Source organism: Nuphar pumila, chromosome 2 (genome assembly GCF_984573655.1).
Source record: "Nuphar pumila chromosome 2, dmNupPumi1.hap1.1, whole genome shotgun sequence".
Lineage (NCBI taxonomy): Eukaryota > Viridiplantae > Streptophyta > Magnoliopsida > Nymphaeales > Nymphaeaceae > Nuphar > Nuphar pumila.
This window is the reverse complement of record NC_143250.1, coordinates 120317031-120342470: the sequence shown is the minus strand read 5'-3', so window position 1 is coordinate 120342470 and position 25440 is coordinate 120317031. Positions and strand designations below refer to the sequence as shown.

General features: G+C 37.6%; 1 protein-coding gene across 6 annotated transcripts in view; it reads left to right on the top strand.

Annotated features, from left to right (window-relative positions):
- The window catches only part of LOC149846942 (putative cyclic nucleotide-gated ion channel 20, chloroplastic), a 206395-nt gene that overhangs the window by 176912 nt on the left and 4043 nt on the right, over positions 1 to 25440 (top strand). For all 6 annotated transcript variants that reach the window (XM_089996678.1, XM_089996677.1, XM_089996676.1 and 3 more), the window contains one exon: positions 6513 to 6762. In XM_089996678.1, the coding sequence (XP_089852804.1) occupies positions 6513 to 6762 (250 nt within the window). The remainder of the gene's footprint in view (positions 1 to 6512; positions 6763 to 25440) is intronic.

Genomic DNA, 25440 nt, shown 5'->3' with positions numbered 1-25440 from the left:
AGTGTGAGAACTCTGATCTTAATTTTCATTGATATTGGAATGAAAAGAATGTTTTGGTCTTGCTCCATCTGTAATGTTCTGGAATGCTTAGCCCTACGATATGACTTGTTTCCGCTGTATTGAAGAAAAAAAAATCTCAAAATTTGGGTTAAGATTTCGGGGCGTTACAGGAGAAGTCTCAAGTTGTTGTAGATCCATCATGTTGAGAGTAAGAGGTTTCCAATTTAAGTTTTCTTAGACTAGAGGTTATTTGAATTTTTAAGTTAATGAGGGACTTATATGTAATTTCTCTTTTTTGGCATCTCTCTATTTAACATAGAGAGTAGCCCTAATATTAAATTAACGAGTTTTCCTTTTCTAAACAGTCGTCTCTCTCTCTCTCTCTCTCTCTCTCTCTCTCTCTCTCTCTATATATATATATATATATATATATATATATATATATATATATATATACCTAGGGTTCGGTGCATCTCATATATTCTTGAACATGGTATCAAAGCCACTGATCTCGGGAGCGTGATCAATCATGATCAATCTGCAATCGATCTACACCAACGAGAAAAATATTGGAACCAGGTGTGTATTATATTTTTTTTCGTAAGATCTTATAACAGATCTGGTGTCTGACTGTGGTCATGACCCAGATCTGTCATCAGATCTAAGAGACATCGTGGGTGTGTGTCTTCAGGTCTGGCAGCCGTAACCCTTGAGCCCTTGAGTTCCACCATTCTTCCTTGAAACAGCTGCCGTGATTTTTGGGTCTGGGAGTAGCGAAAATCTCTTTTCAGCTATTTGTGATCGAGCTCGAGATGTGCTGCTGCCGTGATTTTTTTTGTTGTGTCGTGTCCCCTGAAGAAATGAGATTCCTCTTTTTGGTTGTCGTGCTTTATTTGTCTGGGAGCAGCAGCTATCGTGATTTACAGCACCTGTCAATATGATTTCAGCAGTCGTGATTTCCTGCTGTGTCGTGATTTTTTTTTATGTTGTGAAAGAAGAATGTTAGTATCAGTTGTGTTCATGTCGTGGAAGCAGCAGGCGTGAGTCTCTGCTGTGTTGAAAAATATCCTGTTTATGTGAAAGTTATTCTGCTGTTGTGGGATTCTGTGTTGGGCAGCAGGCGTGATTCCCTGTTGTGTCGGAAAATATCCCTGTTTATGTGAAAGTTTTTCTGCTGTCGCGGGATTCTGTGTTGGGCAGCAGGCGTGATTTCCTGCTGTATTGGAAAATATCCCTGTTTATGTGAAAGTTTTTCTGCTGTCGTGGGATTCTGTGTTGGGCAGCAGGTGTGATTCCCTGTTGTGTTGGAAAATATCCCGGTTTATGGGTTGCTGTTTATTACTGTCGTGGCATTTTGTGTTGGGTACAGCTGTTGGTTGTCATATTGGCTGACGCGTGATTCTAAAATTTGTTGTTCAAGTGAGTGAATTTTTTTTTAGCTGAAATAGTATTAAATCTTCAATATGGCTGAAACTTCGAAATGTGATTCCAAAATTGAACATATTGGGGAGTATAAGGCTTTTGCCAATCCTTTCTCGTACGGCTCTTCTTTAAGGTTGAATGAAACTAACTATGCCAGGTGGTCCAGAACTTTTATGATGTCGGTATCTGGACATCGTAGAAAACATATTTTGTTGGAAGACGAACCCACTGAAAAAGTGGGAAAATATGTTACTTGGGATGAAGATAATGACATAGTTATGTCATGGATCATGAACAGTGTCGAACCTCATATTGCAGATGGTTTAATTTACTATAATACAGCCAAACAGATGTGGGACAATCTTCGAGATACGTACTCACAAGAGACTAATGTGAGTCGTATCCTGCAAATTGAACAGGAGATATATAATTTACAGCAGGGAGATCAGACCTTTGCCGTATTATGCCTCCGTCAAGGCTGCGTTTGAAAGACTCAATGCTCACAGGCCTCTTTGTTGCTCGAAGAAAAAGGATCATCAAGAACAGACTATGGTTGCTCGGTTTCTTACAGGTCTATCCTCAAAATTCTCTGTTGCAAAAGTCCAAATGTTGACTGGATCAGATGTACCTACTCTTGCTGATGCATATAATCGTCTGAGTAGACTTGCGATCTCTCTTCCACAATCTCAGCCTGTGACTCAGTCATCTGCTCTAGTTGTCTCCTCTGGTTATGGGCATGGAAATCTTCATAATATCAGAGGACGAGGTATGGGAGGCAGAGGAAAGCTTCAATATACATTCTGTGGAAAATCTAGACATCTAGAAGATCGTTGCTGGGATAAGCATGGTCGGCCAACCACTTCTTCATCAAAGCCATATGCTCCTAAAGCAAATGTAACTACACTAGAGGCAACAAATGTACATGATAATATCTCTGCAAGTGACAATATCACCCTCAGTCGAGCTGAATATGATGAGCTGATAGCTCTTTGCCCCTTGAGCTCCGCCCCTCCTGCAGCCGGTGTTGCCTACTCAACCGGGAATCATCTTCCTCCAAATGACAGTAAGTGGATCATTGACTCTGGTGCATCCAGACACTTGTGTGGAAATTCGCTTTTTTTCAGATCTAAAGGATATTACTGTTCATCGAGGAGTCTCATTAGCCGATTGGAGTTCCTCACCGGTTATTGGTCAGGGAAACATTTCTATATCCTCTTCCTTACAGTTGAAAAATGTTCTTCATGCTCCCAACTTTCCTCAAAGTTTACTCTCTGTTAGCTGTCTTACAAAAGAATTAAACTGTAGAGTGATATTTGATCCGATGGGTTGTCATTTTCAGGATTTGCTGACGGGGAAGAAGATTGGTGGAGGCTATGAAGAAAATGGAGTCTACTACCTACATCATTCAGTGGGGATTGTTCATGCGGCAGTGGAACATTCATCCAGTCTTGTTCAGTGGCATCGGCGTCTTGGTCATCCTTCATTGTCAAAGCTTCGTTCTGTCTTTCCTCAAATTCCTTCCACTATATCATTTCAGTGTGAAGCATGTCAGTTAGGCAAGCATCATCGAAGTTTGTTCCCTTCAAGTCAGAGTCAGTCTAGTCATAAATTCTTCGAACTTCTTCATGCAGATGTATGGGGTCTTAGTAAGATTCCTACTAGGACTCAGTGTCGATATTATCTTGTTATTGTTGATGGCTTCTCTAAGTTGTCATGGGTGTTTTTAATAAAGGAACGATCTGAAGTTTCAAATATTATCAAATCCTTAATTCTTGAAATAAAAACTCAGTTTGAATCTATTGTCAAGATTGTTTGCACTGATAATGCTCTTGAGTTTAAATCAAAACTTCTGTTACAATTTTACCAAGATCATGGCATTCAACCCCAAACTTCTTGTGCCTATTCATCGCAACAAAATGGGGTGGCTGAGCGAAAACATCGGCACCTGCTTGATGTTGCCAGGACCATTATGATTCAATCCAATGTTCCTGCGTTATATTGGGGTGATGCGATTACCACTGCTTGTTATCTGATCAACCGCATGCCTTTATCTTCTGTGAGTGATCAAATTCCATTACATATCCTAAAACCTAATGCCCCACTCTTCTCTTTCTCACCAAAAATATTTGGATGTGTTTGTTTTGTACACAAACTTGGTCCTGACCGTGATAAATTATCTTCTCAAGCTACAAAATGCATATTTATAGGTTATCCAAAAAATCAAAAGGGATATTGATGTTATGATCATATTTCTCGCCGACAGTATGTCAGTGCGGATGTATCTTTCTTGGAATCCACTCCATATTTATCTAGTTTTGGTTCCCCGCTGCAGGTTGGTCCAGTTGACCCTTTTCCCTTACCTATACCTCCTTTTCCTTTGGAATTTGTGCCCTTGGTACCTAACCAAACTTCATCCTCTTCACGATTTAATAATCCTCCATTGGTATATGTACGTAGAGCTCCACCTCTGCCCGTGCCTCCACCATCTTCTTCTCCTGAGGTAAGTACTACTGACAACAATGATCTTCATAATGATGATAACAGGCCAATTGCTCTACGCAAGGGGACATGACAATGTACCTTATATCCCATATCTCATTTTGTCTCCGATGTCAGAATTGGAAATCAGATGACAAAGTTTATTTCATCCCTATCTGCTGAAACGATTTCTCTGAACTATCACCAGGCAGAGCTAGATAACCGCTGGAAGCTGGCTATGCAAGAAGAAATGGATGCTTTAGTGTCTCAACATACATGGGATTTAGTTGATCCCCCAGTAGATGCTAACATTGTTGGATGCAAATGAGTATATACAATAAAGTACAAATCATATGGATCTATTGAAAGGTACAAGGCCAGATTAGTAGCAAAAGGATATACTCAGACATATGGTATTGATTTCTTTGAAACCTTTTCTCCTGTTGCACGAATGGGCACCATTCGTCTTGTTCTCTCAGTAGTTGTTCATCATGTTTGGAGCTTATGTCAATTAGATCTGAAGAATGCGTTTCTATATGGGGATCTATCTGAGACTGTTTTCATGCAAAAACCTCCAGGTTTCGAGGTTGAGGGGGAGTGTCAGAAGGTGTGTAGATTGAAAAAGGCAATTTATGGCTTGAAACAAAGCCCTTGTGCATGGTTTCAAAAGTTGTTTGAAGTGATGTCACACTTTGGCTTCAACAGGTCAGCGAGCAGATCATACACTATTTATCAAGAAAACTAACTCAGGCATAGTTGTTATGGTGGTATATGTGGATGACATCATTCTTACAAGAGACGATGTGGAAAATATTGAAGCCACTAAGGCTCATCTTCAAAAACACTTTGTTACAAAAGACCTTGGTTCACTCAGATACTTTCTGGGTATAGAAGTTGCCAGGAACCGCAAAGGGATGGTTTTGTCTCAACGGAAGTATGTTCTTGACTTATTAAAGGAAACGGGAATGTTGGGAGCTAAACCAGCAAATATTCCCATGGACCATAAAGTTCAGTTGTTTGAAGAAGGGTCAAAACCGGTTGATAGCAAAAGCTATCGCTCACTAGTAGGGAAGCTACTGTATGTAACTGTTACCAGGCCGGATATTGCTTTAGCAGTAAGGAAAGTTAGCCAGTTTATGGACAAACCAACTGAGGTACACTGGAATGCAGCTATAATGATTCTCAGGTATTTAAAATCTTCTCCTGGAAAAGGGTTATTGTTCAGGAAAGGTGGTAATGTGGAGATAGTGGCCTATTCTGATGCTGACTATGCAGGATCTATAGTGGATAGAAAATCTACCACAAGATTCTGTGTGTTTCTGGGAGACAACCTGATTTCATGGAGAAGTAAGAAGCAAAATGTGGTTTCTAGATCGAGTGCAGAATCAGAATATATGGCTATGGCCCAAACAATTGTTGAATTGATGTGGGTTTGTATTGTTCTTCATGACCTTCAGGTGAAGGTTTCCTCTCCTATGACCATGATGTGTGATAACAAGGCTGCCACATATATATAGCGAACAATCCTGTCTTTCATGAGAAAACAAAGCACATTGAGGTTGATTGTCACTATGTAAGAGATATGGTTCAAGGTGGTTATATCTCTACCAAATATCTAAAGTCGGAGGACCAAGTTGCAGATATGTTTACAAAGCCTCTTGCTAGACCAAATTTCTCAAAATGTTGTGACAAGCTGAGCATGATTGATATCTATGCTCCAGCTTGAGGGGGAGTGTTGAGAGTAAGAGGTTTTCAGTTTAAGTTTTCTTAGATTAGAGGTTATTTGAATTTTTAAGTTAATGAGGGACTTATATGTAATTTCTCCTTTTTGGCATCTCTCTATTTAACATAGAGAGTAGCCCTAATATTAGATTAACGAGTTCTCCTTTTCTAAACAGCCGTCTCTCTCTCTCTCTCTCTCTCTCTCTCTCTCTCTCTCTCTCTCTCTCTCTCTCTCTCTCTCTACCTAGGGTTCGGTGCATCTCATATATTCTTGAACACATCATAAGCTTCTTTACACATTCCGAGTTTTCAACACGTCCTCTTTTCAATTTCACGAGCCTTCAAGAGCTTGAAATAACAAGTGTACAAACACAATGCCATAAAAGGGCTACAAATATGCACTTATACAAATACAAAAGCCACTTATGGGTCAAATATAAAAGAGCCATTAAGGGCTAACACATAAACCTCACAAAAGAGAACAAGAGCACAAATATAAAATAAAAAATGTTATTCAAAATGCTTAGAACAAGCATTACACAAGAAGGAGCCAAATGCCCCTTTATATATATGTGGGGGGCAGTGGGGAGCTCCGTAGGAGAGCCCCAACGACTCTATGGTCATATGGGTCATAGAGCCCCTAAACAAAGAAAGAAAATAAAAGGATAAAAAAGGCCAAAACTGTCCCTAATGGACAGCACCTATTACATGTACAAAAAGACCCAATTACCCCTGGTCATATACCCAAATTACATAACCAAAAATAAATATGTATATATATATATGCACATATAATCTTATACAATACATTTTAACAATTGTTTCATCAAACTTACATTTTCGGTCTTAGTTGTAGTGTATTACAACATGCTGTTTGCATCTATTGACAGGTTCGAATCTTCACACTAATGGATGAGGATATCTTGGATGCAATTTGTGAAAGGCTTAGGCATAAGTTGTACATAGAAGGAAGTCAAATTTTACGTTATGGTGGTGCAATTGACAAGATGTTTTTTATTGTTCGTGGAAAATTGGATAGCACATGGGAAGAATCAGGGTACAGTGATCCCCTGTCAGAAGGAGATGTTTGTGGTGAAGAGCTTCTCACGTGGTGCCTTGAGCATACCTCAGTGCATAAAGGTACTTTTGCCTATTCCTCATGAATTTCATTCTTCTTTTGTAAACTTTGCATGTTTGTAAACCAATCTGTGAGCAACATAAACTTTATGCTCGTGCCAATTTAAATTCTGGATGTTTGAAAAACAGGGCGTCAGTGAAAGCAATTTGTGAATGCAGGAAAGAATAGCTGACTTGCTTTTTTTTCTTAAATTAATAAAGGCATGATCTTCTACGTCATTAAGCACTGTTATTCTTTTATTCAGCAATTCTGCTCATAATTTAAGTAAACGGTATTATCACACTTGACCTTATACCAATAGGTTGAGAGTTTGCATTCTAAAAAGCCTAGGTTTATAAATCTCTATGTCAACATTCATGACTTAGTTAAGTCTGACCTTGGCAGAGGTTTATGGTTTACACATGCAAGCTGGGTTCTTGAAAATTCAGTTTAATATTTGACAGCATGTCTCTTTTTAATTAAAAGAGATCTCTTGACCAGAATTATGTACAGTCAAATAGAGACACTGTAATTTTGTAAACACCCACATCAGTATTTACCTATGCTTTTTTATGTCAATCAAAACAGGATTTTCAGACATAATGTGCAGCATAAGTCTTGCTCTTATGTTAATTTTGATTCTCCATAGGATTAATTTTTTGTTTCTTATTGAACTTGCCTTTATGTTTTTGGGTCAGAGATCCTTGGTCTGATTCATTCAAATTGGACTAAGGATGTGCCAGTTAACAATTTAATATGCTGGTGATTATGTTTCCATTAGAGGCATTTTAGGTCACACCCCTTGCGGCCTAACTGAAGGGGTCATCACTGTACAGAAGAGCATGCTCATTCCTAAAGGGACATCCACTTTGTAGCAGGCCCTTTATGGCACACTAGTTTGCATCATCCATTGGTAGTAGTAGGAAGGTGTAAGCATGAGAGAGAGTAATGATACTGTGCTCCGAGAGCACCTACACCTACCTAATAGAAATTATAATTTCTCATAATTCTTGTTTTTTTTGTCAATCGAATCCTATAGATATTACCCATATGCATTTCTTAATAGAAAACAAGTTTTGGATCATGTGATTGTATTGTATATGTAGGTTTTTTAAGATATTAAAAATTCAACAGCTTGCTGTGTACCAAAATTTCATGACTTAAAAATATTATTTTTACATCCAAAAAACATGATCCAAGCATGATTCTTATTAAACAATCCATCCTGAATACATCTATGAGGTCTGATCGAGAAGATGCACACTATATTGTAAATGCACTGTATCAATATGTAAGTTTATGTTGCATGTGCATATGTAAATGCACCGTATGTTTGTCATTCACTTAATTTGCATATACTAATAATAGTAAAAGCATGAATTAGCATATGCAAAACAAATGGTTTTAGGAGTCATGTCTTTAATTGACTCTTGAAAATGAATGGGAATCATGATAAAATGTGCAATTTTCCTGAAAGACATGTATTTGTGAAATTATCTTTTTTAGTAAGTGCATACATACATATATATGTGCTCCGAATGGCAATTTTTGTAAATATATAGTTTCTTTTACGGGTGTTTGTCATGTTAAGATACAAAAATATGTGTACAATCCTAGGTCACATAGGTGCGGTTGCGGGAAGTATATATATATATATTAACAGTTTTAAGTTGACACAACATGTATTTGTGTGCATTTATATATTTATATATATAATATAGATAAAAATGAACTTGATTAGGGTTAACTGAATCTACTTTTGGATAGAAATGGACCTCAGTGTGGTTGACTTCACCTAACACAAAGGAAGCTGTGTCCAAGTGTCGCATCTTCTTGGGTGCGGGTGCGATGCGGGTGCGGTGTAACGCCCCGAAATTTTAACCCAGATTTGTGTGGATTTTTTTTTTATATAACAGTGGAAAGAATAACCAATATAGGGTTAAGCATTTCGGAACATTACATTTGAGAGAAAACTCAACACATGTATTTCATTTCATTATGAAATGAACATTTAATTACCATAAACCCAAGGAATCACTAGAACAGTAAATCAACAATCGCGATCCAATGCCTCATCCCGCAACCGCTCATAAGTCTAATTGTTTACCTGAAAATGGTAAAAATTATAGGAATTAGACTACCACGTCTAAGTAGGAAAACTGTAACTCTTAATGCAGGTATGTCATGAATCTAGCATGTGATGTGGGTGTCAAAGGTGAATCTCAACATATGTCTAAACAAGTGAGCAGTTTATGCAAACGAGGCCAACATTCATATACATGAGTACGTAAACAGTTATACAACAACCATAACTGAGCAAGTAAGTATAGTGTTGTGATCATCGCAAAATTTTTCCTCTCTTGGCGGTTTCTCTCTCTTCCTTCTCTTTTCCTTTTCTAACCTCTATTCTCCTCCTTTTCAAAGGGAGAAGAATAAAAGACAGAAAAAGAAAGAGAGAAGAGAAAAGAAAAGAAAAGAAGAGAGAGAGGAATTCTTTTGCGCGGTCTCACTTGACCTTGATTTGAAAATATTTAGAAAATTACTCGCCTCCGTTTTGAAAATATTGCGGGAAAAATGGAGAGACGGGATTCGCTTGTCGGTACGAGGTTCGACCGTTCCTGGCGCCTTTACCAGGGGTAATCGAACCAAGGATCGAATTTATGCCTTTTGCTTTGCTAAAATATCATCTAAGAATTTATCCTACAGATCTAAATGCACAAAGAATCATGCTTGTGCAATGCAAGGATGTATGTTCTTTTGAAAGATGTTTTTGAAAAATTTTCAAGTTATTCTGAGATGAATTTGATAAGGGAGTGAAGAAATGATTTGAATCTAACTTAGAACTTGAGATAGATCAGAGAAGTTCTAAGTCTTTGAAGTAAATCGGGATTTTTGAAAAATAAATAAGAAAAAAATGATTTGAAGCTTTGAAATGAAAGGAAATGAAGTTTCAAAATCAAAATCGACTTTGAATTTGGATTTTTAAATTTAGAAAAGGAAATTACTTGAGATGGAATTGAATTTGGATTTAGAAGTTTGAAATTTGGAATGGATCTGAGAAATTCGGATGGTATATTAAGAATAGAAATGGATTTAGATTAGATCCGACAATGGGATTGAAATCTAGAATTTTGGAATTGGATTTTGGATCCTAAACGGAATGGGATCCGAGATTTGGAGTCCAAGATGGACTTGAGTTCTGGGTCCTAGAATGGGTTCGGATCTAAAGTCTAAGATCCAAAATGTAGAATGGGGTTCTGGATCCTAGAATGGATTCGGATCTGAAGTCTAAGATCCAAAGTAGAGTTGGACTCTGGGTCCTAAGATGGATTTGGATCTGAAGTCTGAGATCCAATGTAGAGTTTGATTCTGGATCCTAAAGGGGAATTGGATCTGAAGTCCGAGATCCGATATAAATGTTGAATCCTGGATCCTAGAAGGGGTTTTGGATCTGAATTTGAGATCCAAAAACTGGGGATTCATACTTGGAAATCTGGATCCAAGTTGGATTTAAGATCTAACTTTGGATTTGATTTGAGAATTTTGAACTTGGAATATGAATTTCAAAGTCAAATTGGACTTTGAATTTTGAAGTTTGAATCTGGAATTTAGAAGATGAATCAAGAATTTCTAAGCTTGAATTGAATTTTGGAAAAAAATGAATTTTAGAAATTGAATCTTGAATATACAGATGAATTTCAAAGTTAAATTGTACTTTGAATTTGAGATAGAATTTGGAATTTGAAATACAAGATGATTCTGAAGTTTCAAAGTCAAATGGGACCTTGAAATTGAATTCTTGAATCCTTTTGAGAAATAAAGTTGAATTTGAATTTATAAATAGGATTTGACATGAGAAATGAGGGAGAGAATTACTTGGATTTATGAAAAAGAATTTTAAAAATATGATGCAATTCTATCCTAAATGATGAATGAATTTAAATTTTTGAATTTGGATTTTGAATAGCTATTCCATTCTTTAAATGAATTAAAATAAGATTGAAGATATAATACATCCTTGACTATGGTCATTGAATATATTATATAATAATCTATGTTTAAATTCAAGTGAAGAATGAAACACATTTGGTGCTTTTATAGAATTTAAAATGAAATTAACTCTCAATATACCCTGACTATGGCCATTGGTATATATTTTGAATTAATTTTAAGTTAAATTCTGATAAAAGAAGAAATATTTAAGGAAAATATGATGAATTTTGAAAATGGATCCAGTGTGGATCCAGTGTTATTTCGTAAAAGATAAAGATCCTAAGTCTTGTTTACACCCTGACTATGGCCATTGATGTAAATCATCAACTTAAGACCAATTACCTCTTATGAAACGGTGCACGTGCCATTCGTGTTTCACCATAGTGAGATTTTGAAAAATAAAGGTAAAAAAGCATGAAAACAAGCAATTCATGATATTTACAATGCTCATTCATTCTATCTAAGACTGGAAATGTAGAGTCTTCATCATCTTATTTATTTACAACAATTGGAAAAAATATTTTAATCCTATCCTTCCTTATATTCCTGCTAGATAGAATTTGTACAAAAGGAGATAAAAAATATGAGTGTAAATGATTATTCAGAATCTTACACAAGATGCTTTATTTGAATGAGAAAGACATCTGGCCTAACCTACATTTGTTAGCAAATGTGCACGTATATACATACATGTATATGTAATGCCATGGTTAAATGAACGTCTATATGCAATGAATGAAGGCAAGGGCCAGGATGGTCCAAGGTGAACCATCCTGAACTATGGTAGTTCCCGATGAACCGTCATAAGACATGGCAGTGATAGTCCTCGATGAACTACCCTAGAGAAAAAGGGGACACAATGGTCCAGCAGTTATGGTGGCTTATTGTGAGCTATTGTGAACACACAGCAGCTTATGGCAGTTCGTTATTGAACTACCATAGGGAGAGAAGTCATAGTGGTTCATTGTGAACCACTATGCCTTCTTTCACTCTATGGTAGCTCAATAATGAACTACCATAGTAGGTGTGGATGGTGATGTCAAGCAGTATGCTTAACAGATATAGCCAATCGAGCTTGCTGCGAAGTGAAGGTGGCAGGTAATTGAATGTAGGGGATGCAATGGAGATACCTAATGTGAGTTTACATTCATAATATAAACAAATGAATGCTAATTAATCTCTAGAATACATTGGTGAATTATGTAACAAACTAACATATGAATTCTGGCAGGATGGTGATTCAATTTGACACAATTGAAAGACGACATCAAGAGATTTGATACAAACTCTAACTCTGTTCAGTGTACCACCCAACTTACTGGAATTTGAGGCTTTAGCTATGACCCTCTAAGACTGATTCAACATAGAAACCGGTACATTATTTCTAATTATAAATTTTATTGATATTGAATGGGCTATCTCTAAAGAAAGAGACATGAGGTGGAAATGTTTATGAGGCCACATGATAGGCCCCTCAATCATAAATTCTCTGACCCTTCTGAGTGTAAATAATCAGATTACAACTTGTCATGCATTCAGAAGAAGAAAAAAAAAATGAGTTCAAACAGTCATAAAACAGGAAATGTAGGAATATGTAAAGTGTATATTGTTTCTGCCCTCAACTTTGCAGAGACATACCTTTCAAATTATAAAATGTTCTTCAATGAAATTTAATATATATAGACTTACTGTATGTCAGCGAACGTTTATACAAGAGGTGGTCCCAAGATCCTGGATGGGTTTTGATATACTCAAGTGAGAACATGGCCCGAAGTCAAGACTGCACACCTGCAAAAACAACAAACTGTTAATGTATAAAACTGATTGCATTTTATTTATTAATGATGTACCAAGAGATCTATCCGAGGAATGCTTTCTATGCATGATTTCATTCTCAACATCTCTTTAGGAAATTAAACCTCATATCTGAGCTTTTGAACTCCCTAATCCAAGGATAATTCTCAAAGGGAGCAGGTGTAAATGATGTGACTGGGGCAGCAATGTAGCAGAGACGATGAAGTGGTAACAGTGGAATTGGTGTAAAGGTGTGACAGTGGTGTTTAGGTAGTGAGAAAAATGAAGAGGAATGGCTAACATGTGATACACATGTGCTGTGCAAGTGGAGGTGGAGAGTAGTGCGAAGACACTATAGATGGAGGTGTTTGAAAAATATACAGGGGAATGGAGAGATAGTGTGCTAGCTGACTCCGCTGAACCTCCAAGCATAACGGGAATATGGAGCAGATAGTTTAACTGGTTGCGTTCAACTAAAGGCTTGGGGGGGGGGGGGTCCTATTAATATCCTATATCCAGCCCTTACCTGCAGAGGAAAACAATATTTAAAGAAATATTCATGTATTTGTTGACCTAACATAACCTCTTATCACGACTAAGGCTTGCATTCTCAGAAACAGGCTGAACAATATTACCATCATTTGCAATTTTATTGATTCCTTGAGTGCAATGGCTCCAGACAATATAACCAGATGTGTCTGAGTTATTTGGATTACTTCTTCAACATACACCAATTGGATTGATAAGCAAACTATTAGCTTGACCTGAAGGTTCTGCAATCCAGATTGATCTCCCAGTTGGATTCATGTTCACACGCTAACAGATGACCAAGATAGTCACCCATGATGCTGTCATTATTTGCTTCATAGTTCAGACACCCTTGGTAGATGCGCTTGCAAGATATCACTCCTCTGATAAGATTTCAGACTTCAAACAACAGAGAAAATGATTCTCGGCACAATAGCACATTCATGCCAATAACATCAGGCAGCGAAAATAAGAAATGTTATGCGATGGAAACTCATGCCATTGTGAAGTGACTCTCTTACAGAAAATCTTCAGCTCCTAAAAGAAAACAGGCAATTATTACCAGAATTTGAAACGATATTGTCTTCAATTCCTCTGCAGCATGTAGAGATACACTTCAGGAGCGATAGGTTCTCCACAGATTCTTCTATAAGCAGCAACCATCCATCTGGATCTTCTAATATATACCTTTCAGTTCTACGCCCACCTCATTTCTTCCTCCACAGTGAACCAATCAGTCCCCCTCCCCTTTTTTTTTAGACTGCCATCTCGTTTTGGCAATTAGCTAAAATTTCGGAGGATGACATTATTGCAGTTATTATGCAATTCTCGTTGCAAGACAGCAATGAGTGTTACTCTTGATAGCCTCCTGTACTCAATTCTCATCAGTATACAACAAATTAAAGATTCAAGGAAACGGCAAAGAGAAGAAATAAAAGATAAAATAAACTAAAATAAAATGAAATGAAAACCCATGAACCTTGCAGACATGTGAGATGGGAAGGTAGCAGTTCGGATGGCACTCTGTACCAGGATTCAACCAAACTTGCTTCTCGAAAAAAAAAAAATATCATTCATATCAATGCTACAGATGTAAATATAACTTGAGCAATCCATCAGGTTTGAGAAGGGCGAGATGTTATAGACAGAAACCGTTGATAAAGTAATGTTTTGACCCAGTACAGGGGATATCCTCTTTGGGGCTCCAATTAGAGAGAGGGTGTTATGAGGATCTGAATCCACCCTTGCACGAAATTCCCACAGAGCCGCACCTTCAGGGTTAAATGAGAAGCATACTTTGATTTGGAGGTGAACCATCAAGGTCGCAAGAAAGGTCCAACGAAATGGAAATTCAAAGGGGTTCCATCGACTGCTCATTTCTCAATGGGGCAAATGCACTAATCGCTAATATGAGTGGAATTTCCAATTGGCCAGGCTTCCGTATATAAGACCCTTCTGATAACTCTTTCAGACTTCAATTGACTGGATCGTAATTCACTAAGCACCGAACCAAAGAGGGGAAGAAACAAAATGTAGATGGAGAAGAAGAGGGGAGGAAATGTTGCAATATTATAGATCGATAAGCATATCGATACCATATAAAATGCGAATAATCTGAAGCATGTATTCAACATTTATAGACATTTACCAGGAATGATGCTAAAATGTAAAGGATCTAAAATATATATGTATGGCAATCAGCATCATGATCGATGAACAATATACACAGAGGAATAGCATGAGAAACAAAGAAGAAAGAGAGAAAAGGAAGAAGAAGAAAAGAAAAAGAAGAAAAAAAAATTAAATTAATACCGATGAAGTCAAAAAGACAAAGAATGAACTTACGGCTGCTTATACAGAAATGCAAAAAGAAAGTTAAAGGGGAAATCAAAACAAAACAAAAAAAAATGAATTAAATTCAGACATAAGTTGATATTTACAGCCCGAGGGATCGATGATGCTATTGTGAAGCATCATCGGTTCCCCTCATGCTAGAAAATATACAAGATAGAACTGAGGGTCCAATGTAAATCTTGAGATCGAAGTGAATATGAAGAATTGATCTGGGGATGAGAAATTATACATATAAACAGGCAATGAAAACAAAATATAGAAAATCAAAACATAAACGTGGATTAAATTCTGTGAAAATCAAAACATAAACGTAGATTAAATGGATGATAAAAGGAAAGAGATGAGATGTCGAAATCGGGGATTTCGTTTATTGTAGCAATGGGAGGGGTCGATCTTGCTATATGCAGGTCGATCCCTTCTTTGATGCCTTGAGGGGAAAACAAAAGCAGGAAAGATGATAATACAAAATTCTTATAGAAAATCAGAATAAGAGAAAGAGAAGGGAGAGAGGTCACTCACCTGGTTTGCTTGAAATCCTGGAGGGGAAGAGGGAGAGGAGAAAGAGGCGATCGGAAGGGGAATAAGAGAGGTGATGGTGGGGTGATAACGGATGATCCCTCAAGGAGGTGATGCGTGTTCCTTTAAGGAGGGAGAAGGAAGGATCTGGTTGCAGATTGAGGGTTGAGGGAGGTCTGTTAGTGATGGGTGGCTTGGGTGAAGCTTCTGGAAGGTTCAGCCATGGAGAGGGAAGTTCTGGAGAGTTTGGACGAGAGCGGCTGAAGGAGGAAGGTGAGTTAGGGTTTTCAAAAACCCTAACTCGACCTTTAAACCTCAAAAATTGGTTTTTTCAAAAAAAAGGCCTTCTTTTTCAAGTTTTTCTAAAAAGACGGTTAAAGGTGAGTTTTTCGGCAAAATCTTTGAAAACCACGTAAGCTTTCCTAATTTTTTTTGGTTTTTTGCATGATTTTTCCATTTTTTTGTATTTTTGGAACAGAATCTAAGTTTTTTACACGAAAACAAAGATTAAACACTAATTTTTTTGTATTTTTCTGAGAAATATTTACAAGAGTATTTTTCTGAGAATTTCAGACCATTTTGGGGAAATTTCTTCAGAAGAATGGGTTTGGATCCAAGTTTTGAGAAAACATTCGAGTTTTAAACCTCGATTTGAGGACTATAATACGATGGATCCGAACGGATACCGGACGAAGTGTCTGAGCTTTTCAAACAGTTATTTTTGATAATTTTGAGAATTTGATTTAAAATTGGATAATGAAGCTCAGATTTGTATTTTGATGTAGATCCGGATCCGAAATTGAGTCAGATAGGTAATATGAATTTAATTTCAACAAAATTTGAGAAATAAAAAATGGAATTTAGATTTAAAACCGACTCAATTACCCAAAAGATGGGGGAAAAAGGGCGAAAGGGGAATATTTATAATATTTTGAAAAATTTGGGGTGTTCACAAGTGTGCAACATTAATAAGCAAAAGAGGTATGGTATGCAACACTCATAATAATAAAAGAGTGTAACATTAATCAGTAATTGAGATGTGTATTGCAATAATCATAGCATTAACATGTACAATTCTCATATAGTTGTTCAACTACTTCATATCTACACATTTTACAATTTTATATCGTTACAAGCTCAGAATATAAAGCATGTTAAAGAACATAAGCATATTTCCAATATTTCCACTCACTGTGATACCTAACTGCACTAAATTGTGTTTAAATCATCTTACCTCACGGGTACACACGGGCACAGTTGATCATCTCAGAAGAGAACGTTCGGGGGTATATTATTCAAGAGTATTTTATTAACCCGAACATTCTAACTGAGACTGAATCCCCAAGAGAGCGACTAATAGCTGAGAGAATCTCCCAAGGGCTCCACTCAAGACAGGATGCATCCCTAACTTCTGCAGAAGACATAGAACTACCACCTAGGACACATAGGTAGTTTTGGTCCCTAACTCTGAGGACGGGGACCCACTGTAAAACCCGAAAATTTTGCTACCAAAATTTTTGTTTATATTATAAAATATTTCAAATTATGCAAATTGGGCCTAGATCCAAATTACAGATCCAGGACCCATAAAGGGGTTTTCCGCATAAATTTACCTCGTAAATTTGATATGTATGTATAAGTACAATAGTTTTTAATTAAGTAAATAATTCGGAGAATAATTATTTAATAGGGGTGCGTAGATGGGTATGGGATCCATATACCGGATCCATATATATATATATATATATATATATATATATATATATATATATATATATATATATATATATATATATATATATATATATATATATGTATAATCATAAATAAATAGTATTAATGTTAGTAATAAAATAGAAATATACATACATATATATATATATATATATATATATATATATATATATATATATATATATATATATGTATGTATATATATATATTAAGCGAATTCGAGGATCCACTTGGATCCAACTTGCGGATCCATATTGATGGGGGTTAAAATTTTATGTATAATGTGAAATTCAAAATAAATAAAATTTTAAGTTTTTAAAATTAATCAGAGGATCCACAGTTGGATCCATTTGGATCCAACTTGTGGATCCATATCGATCGGGGCCGGGTCTCGGGTTCGGACCCGAGCCGTGCCCCTGTAGCAGTTTTTTTTTTTTAAAAGAGAAAAGGGCAACCCGATAAAACCCTAACAGAAAAAAGGAAAAGGGGGGGGTTACGCTGGGCATAACCGACCTTCCCCCCCATCTCGGCATGGAAGGGGGGGGGGGGTCTTGGCCGATAAAAGAAAGTGGAGAGGGAGCCCTCTCCACTCGTCTCTCTCTCTCCACTCAGTCCCCCCATCTCTCTCTCTCTCTGTCTGTGTGCGTGCGCACCGGAGGAAGGAAAGGTCGCCGACGAGCTGCGGCAACTAGCAGCCATCGCCGACCTCCAGCGAGCTCCCTGTCACGGCAGCAGCAAGGAGCAACCCCAGCCGGCCTTACCCACGTGATTCCAGCCTCCGATCGCCGGAAAGATCGCCGGAAAACTCTTCAAGAGGTACGGTGCTTCTTGGATTTCGGGTGAGGAATCGAACATGGGTTCGATTCCATGTGGGGGTTTGAGGGTAGGATTTGGGGTTTATATCAACCCTAAACCTAAAACCCCAAATCTATGAATTGGGGGTTTTCAGTTTTTTTTTATTTACTTGGGAGAATACCTTTGATTCGTGAAAAATCTAGATGCTACAGGGGTGTTCGAATAATAGAGAGGGGTTTTCAGATTTCTGTTAAGGGCATATACCCTGATAACCGTGACCCCCAATTTTATTTCCCTAATTGATTCCTGAATTAGTGTAAGTTCTGAAATTTTAATACTTAGGATGTCTTAATGTGGTGAATTGTTTGATATCCTGGATTTTGCTGTATTGGATAATTGCTTGGAGCCAACTATAGGAAAATTTAATGCCTCGGCTGTCCTATTAATTGAAGTGTGTCCATGTGGTACTGTGCACTTTATTTGTTCTTTCAGGCATGAATCTGTAATCTTGAGTTGGATATTCTTTTAGTCAATTAATGATTTCTGGCTTTAGATGGTTGCTTGTTTACAAATTACTTTTTATGATTCTTATCCACATCAGCTTCATTCAGGGTTTACCTTTACATAAAGTTAAATTATCATTTGTTATACTAAGCTTGAATTTCGGATAGTGAGAGTAGAAAAGACTAGGTAAGCTTTTTCCCATTTGATCTTGATAAATCTGGCCAACACCCAAATGATGTTGGTAACAAAGTTTGGTAGAGAAGTACAATATCTGGTGTGTGTTTTTTTGTGTGGCACCATGCTATAATGGCCTGTTAAAAATGTTGCTGGACCAATTCCTCTCTGTAAGAAATCCACATCAGTTTGGTTCTATCTCCTAGAGCAAGAGTCATCGCATGGTTAACTTCGATAGATGAGCCACCCCTGGTCTAATTTGATAAAGAAAAGATTCACTTTTCTGGCCCTTGTATAATGTCCCGTGGTAGAAAGAAGTCGTCAATCTGTCTATTTCTTCTTTCAGAACCTTTCCAGTTTATCTTGGTTGGATGTTTCCATTCTGGTTCAGAATTCCATTTTTTTCTGGGAACTTATTCTTATGTTGTGGATTATAAACAAAAGCAAAATTGGATGTGAATCTCTTGATGAAGAGAGACCTTTGTACTTTAAACACGTTTGTAAATATATATATATATATATATATATATATATATATATATAAATATATGTGTTAAGAATCGGTATTTGCATGTTGTCTGTACTTGACCACATTAGGCAGAAGATAGGCATGCACTTAATAAAATTTTGAGTTGACAATTAGGTGGAGCTTGATAGAAATTTGTGTTGATGGGCATATGACATTTCCAAACCAAGCCAGGGCCTTATAGTTACACATTTGAAAGAATATGTGCCTTTGACGTTTATTTCAGTGAAAAACATGCATTTACAAGTACGTGTTCACATGATATAATAAAATTAATCAAGGAATGACAATATACATGTTGGTATAAATATGTGAATCCTTGCACATGAATTTTTGAAACCATGCTTATGAGTGTTGTTGTTTCATGTTCATGGTTATATTGGCATATATGGATGTGCATTTGGAAACACTTGTCGTAGAGGTTTATGCTTTCATTTGACTGTTATGATTATGGTACTCATGAGTGTGAGCATGATTCAGTTATTATTAATTCTTCTTGAACATGTACTCGTGATTTATAGGTGAAATGGTACACGTACACTCACACACTCAAAAGAAACCATGGATTTGGTTAATGCCTATATGTGATGTAGGTAACACACATATTGAAAATGCATATGAATGAATTATGACATGCACATGTTTGGGTTTATATTTGCATGAATATATATGCTTTTGGCATTTTGACTTAGTGTTATAAATGAAACACTATTATGGGTTTTGTTATGAGATGCATCGATGGCCTAATTGGACCATCATCGGCCTGGAGAGCCGTGGGTTTGGTTTTCTTTCACATATGTTTTTAATTGCATCACTTAAACCACATAAGATGGTTTGGCATGTTGCTACACTGTTCTAGTGGTTTATACGGGCTGGAGTCCCGAAAGGGTCCCCGCAAGGGCGGATGCGGGTTTTCATTTTACTTTTGCATATATGTTGCAAACTTAAAGAAATGGACTTAATAAAAAATATAAGGAATAAGAGCAGTGTAATATACTTTCTGGGATATCTCATCTAGAGTATGAGAATCTTGGATATCCGGTCTGGGGGAGGCTGTGAGGATACAAAAACTTTGTGTACTGTAATGTGGTCCCGAGGACCCGATATTGAGGTTCTTTCTCCTGGCCACGGTTTTAGGGAGAGTCTGTCACTTTACCCGGGAGTGGTGTGTTTGACACAGCTGTTGTTTATGGTACCAAGGAAGTGGCACTTGTGGGCGTGGGGTGTCCCTTGTGTCCCCGACATTAGATGTGGAGGTCTAATGTTTCGATGGATGGTGTTGTTTCCTGATATCGGTTGAGGGCTAAGTGGGAACCTAGTAATAAAATACAAATTGTGTGTTAAGCTACCCTGGAAACCTACTTGACCTCGGGGATTGTACCCGTTTGGTGTATCCGCGGGCAACTGTAATTAAAAAGAGGAACTTAAGGTTGTGTGCATCTAATAGGGCATGCATATGGAAAGATGAAACTTAAATGAAAGATAACAGAAGAAATCATGCATTGCACATAATCATGCATTTTTTGTTATGCATTAGATCATGCATGTTTGAATCATTCTTGATATCATGACATCATTTGGTGGTAGCATATGATTTACTTTGTAAAATCATGCTGAAAGGTTTGATTATTTAGTTATTGATATATGACATTGCTTTACTGTTCTTGACTGGTGAGTATATGCAATTATTGGTAGTTATGGATATTTGAATGTTGCAAATTTTATATCTGCACTCACTCAAATCATTGCATGAAATCTTATCCATGTTCTTTCTCTCACCTGGTTTCTTTAGAAGTAGTTGTGCTCAGAATTTCGGTTCTGACACCCTACTTTGCTGGTTTTTCACAGGAAATGGTGAATAGTGAAGTTGGACATGCGTCTGGGGATGGATAAGAGTCATACTTGAGCTTGACGGCTTCAGCAGAGGACAGAGTGACTCTATTTTTGCTTTTTTTAGTTCTTTTAATTTCTGAAATTGTTACTTTACTTTCAGTTGAAGAAAACCTTGCCGTTGAAATTTACTTGCTCATAATAAAAGAGTTTTGGTTGGTTGTTATGGATGATGATTGCAACTTCGTTTGTGGTGGTTGGGCTATCCAATGGAAAGTGGAACTGTGAGGACCCCAGATCTCTGGGAAGGTTTCCGCAACTCTTAGAATATATATATATATATATATATTCCGCATTTTAAAAAGGTATGGATTGGGGTCGTTACACCCACGAGCCGCTTCACGCTCGTAACACAACACAAGTCCTCGAAGTTTTGTACCACCTACCCTCTCCAAGGTAAGCCTTAGAAACTTGTTTCATTGTTTAGTTATTGTTCCGAAGTTCAGTGCATTTCCCCACTTCCTCTTACTACCTTAGCAGTTGATCACAACCTTAGTAATTTTACCAAGGGTTATAAAACAGTCTCATCATTTATAGTATTGATTTCATAAACCCACTTAAAATGTTTTAATGCCTTTAAACCAGTCAAACACAATATTTACACTAAGTTTTCATCATTTGATTGCCATAGCGCAAGCTAATAGTCTAAGTACCCGCATCGGATAATCCATTCATATATTGCCCTCTTAGGCAAAGCTCGTATCCATATAACACTAAATACCATCATACGTTTGGAATCCAGCTAGCAAACCCATTCCTTAAACATAGTTAACCTGCTGCATACAAACAATTCAAATCGTACACTTTCTGACGAGAAGCAGTGCAGTTTAAACACGTGGTATTTCATGTAAATCAATAACAGTACCAGAGAAAAATGCAACTTCAAGAACTCTATAAAGTTCAACCCACAAAAAAGGATACAACACATTGAACCGCACATGTTGTTTACCTGAGTAAACATGAATTGACTAGAGAATATAGAGCAGTACATTTAAGAGAAGCAAGCACAATAAAGAAATAGCATACATCAAATTACATAAAAATCTAAACATAAACAAATGGGCATAATATAGAGTGCAGCATATAAGTAGGATATATTTTTCCTGTTTCTCCACGCTAACATAAGAAAATTCTGCTTTGTTTGGTAACCTTCCATCATACCATGCATATCTTCATGCTCGTAACAGAATTGCATTTTTTTTTTCAAAAGAGAAATCACAATCTACCACAACCCACGAAATTCTGGGCTTATAAAACGAAACTGGAATCTGATACAGCATATACAGTTTTTAGTTAATCTGAAATTCGACGTAGGCATCAAGAACCCATGTCATTTCAAGAAATCAAAGAAATTAAAGAATTCAAGGAATCTATGTTAAGTTGTCCATATTGAATGGAAATCATCAGCCGACAGATTCAAGACACCCTGCTTCACATATTATTTAAAATATGACGCAATAGATTAAAAGAAATCAATCTAACCAATAATAATCAATCTGATCAACATCCTATATGATCAAGAACCATTATGCTTAAGAGAAAAACCAAATCTGAAACCCATTCTGATTAGAATCATATACTATCAAGGAAAATCAACGTGTTCCAGAGAATGAATCAAATCAGGAAAAGAAATGACTCCCAAACCGTTCAGATTTTTAAGATTTAGGGTTTATCAAGAAAACCCCTAAATCGATTTGATTTGGGGATTTCTTGTTTAGGGCTAGGCACGAAACCATATTCCCCCTCCAACTACTATTTTTACCCTTATCGGAAACCCCAAGCCACAGCGTTGGATTTTCCAACAACCAAGAATCGCTTGGCAAGCTCATACGTGCCCACTACATTGGGGTTTCTCTGGATCGACCCAACCCCAGCTCGATTCAATCCATACCCAACAAAATCAGAGATAGAAATCCTACCTGTTTTTCGGCGAATGAAGGAGATGGTTGACGCCTGAAGATGCGCAAAGATGGTCGTCGGCGACAGAATCCACAGGCGTTAACGGCAAAGGTTGGCTGGCGCTGTCGACGTTGATGGCTTTCAGCAGGTGAACAGGATCATGGACGGCGAGGAGAAGGGGCTCCAGCGAGGTGGGAGGGAAGAGTTGAGAGGGAGGCGAGCGAGGTGGGTTAGGCGAGGTTCTCTCCTCCCTGTTTCGTTTCTGGTTGTTTTTTTTTTCTTTACAAGAATCGTGCCAGGCACGATTCTTATATACAATGTTTATAAATATCGAACCGTGACCCGAAATGCCAGATTCGTTCTATCGTGGATCCGGGTCGATTCTCGGATGCTGGATCCACAAGGAACGTGGATTCGGGTCTGAAGTGGATGGTGGATCCACAGGTTGGATCTATTTGGGTCCAACGTGTGTCCAAACCCCACTCACCCACATCTTTTTAATTATATTCTTTTGGATCCGATAGTGGATCTTGGACCCAAAATGCCTAAAATTACTCAAGATTTTGGGTTATTACATGCGGTGCCCTATTAGAAGAGTCTGTGTGACATAGGTACAATCCTAATGCCCAATGCAGACCAGTAAGTGGAAAAAATGAAGTTATGATAGCATAATCTTGTCAGTGAAATTCTATAGTGAAAATACTAATTTACAAGAAATGAAAAATTCATAAGAATAGTCCAATAATCACAGATCCAGTGTTAATATTCTACACTTGTTTTGACATCTCCCGAAAAGTCATGCCATGTCCTTTTCTTAGTATGATGTCATGTTGACAGTATGTGAGGTTTCAAATTTTTGTACTATTTGATTGAGCAACACAAGGAAACACATACTGAGTTTTTGCCGAACACAGTAAAAAGTTAACTCCATCTCTTATTTTTTTCGGTGACACATTAACTATAGATTCTTAGTGATCTGAATTGACTAGTATTAGCAGAGTACATGGGATATGGGCCATATTAAATGTGATCCTTGTTGCCTAACCATCTTACGCATACTACATAATCATCCAAGCTATTCTATGTGTGTATCTTCTGGTAGTTGATTGAGGTAATAACTACTTGCTCTTGTGATGGAGCTCCCAGAATTTTATTTTCTCTCAAATTCAAGGAAGATGTAATTTAAAAGATATGACATTGCTACGAACCCTTTTCTGAACTCTGGGGAGGACGGTCCTACAGATTCTGGCAAGCTGGACGTGAGGCACAACTCCAGAGAGAGGCACACAATATGAGTAAGAGGGGAGGGCAGCGTTGGGGAAGAGAGAGAGTTGTTTCTCCTAGTCGACTACTTAGGAAATTGTGAGGTGGATGGGGGGTCAACGGCAATGGAGGGGGAAAAGGTGTTACCTTCGAGTCGATAACGTGCGTGGAACAGAGGCGAGGGAGAAATATGTTCCCTCGCAGAATAAGAACAAAAACCAAGAACGAAGCTTAGAGAAATCTATGAATAAACTTCATTAAAAAATTAACATAAGCTAGGTACATCTATTTATAAATTTATAAGAGGGCAAAAGGGTAAAAATGCATAGTTCTCACCCTAGAGAGAACACTAAGAGGCATCCCACCACAATTCCATCCTGGACAGGACTCCAGGCTAGGCAGATTTCTCTAGGAGTCTTGGGAGAATGGAAAACTCCCTCTGCGTAGTCCCAACTGGGCGGATCTGGTTGTCGGACCCGAAGCAGAAAAGGGTCTATAACAAACCCTAGGCCTGATCCTAGATCCATAAATCCTAAAATGTTTACCCTAGGAACGTACACCTGTTAGCTTTTAAACCCAATATATAGATCCCAAAAATTTGTCTAGATCGTTGAGATCTGGTCCAATTTTTGGAACCTATCGGAACCTAGAAAATTGACTAAACTTGTAACATCCTGATCTAACTTAGAAATAAACTAATCCCAGCCTTAGAAAACCTTTAAAAAATTCAAAAAAATTATTTTTACATACCCGCCTAGTTGGAGTCCCGCCCAGCTGGGACTGCGCAGAGGGAGATTCTGTTTCTCCCAGGACTCCCAGATAAACCTGCCCAGCCTAGAGTCCTACCCAGACTAGGACTCTGTTGGGATGCCCCCCTAGAGTCCTTTTTAACGTGGGAACTGTATATATTTTTACCTTTCTGCCCTCTTGTAAATTGACAAATAGATGAACCATGTTTAGTTTATTTTTAATAAAGATTATTGAGTGATTTCTCTTTTTTTCATTCATGTTCATGAGTTCTCTTGAGGAAACAATTCCTCTCCCTCACCCATCCGTCGGAGTCGACCAGTCGGGAACGTGTTTGTCCCTTTCATCCAATGCCCTTTACCATCCGCTTTGTTTTTTGATCCTGTAAGGTGAGTTGTCTCTCCCTCTCCCTGTCGGTTTTTCTCTTGGTCGTGTCCCCTACCTTAGGACACACCCTTGCCATACGCCCCCACCACGTCAGTCC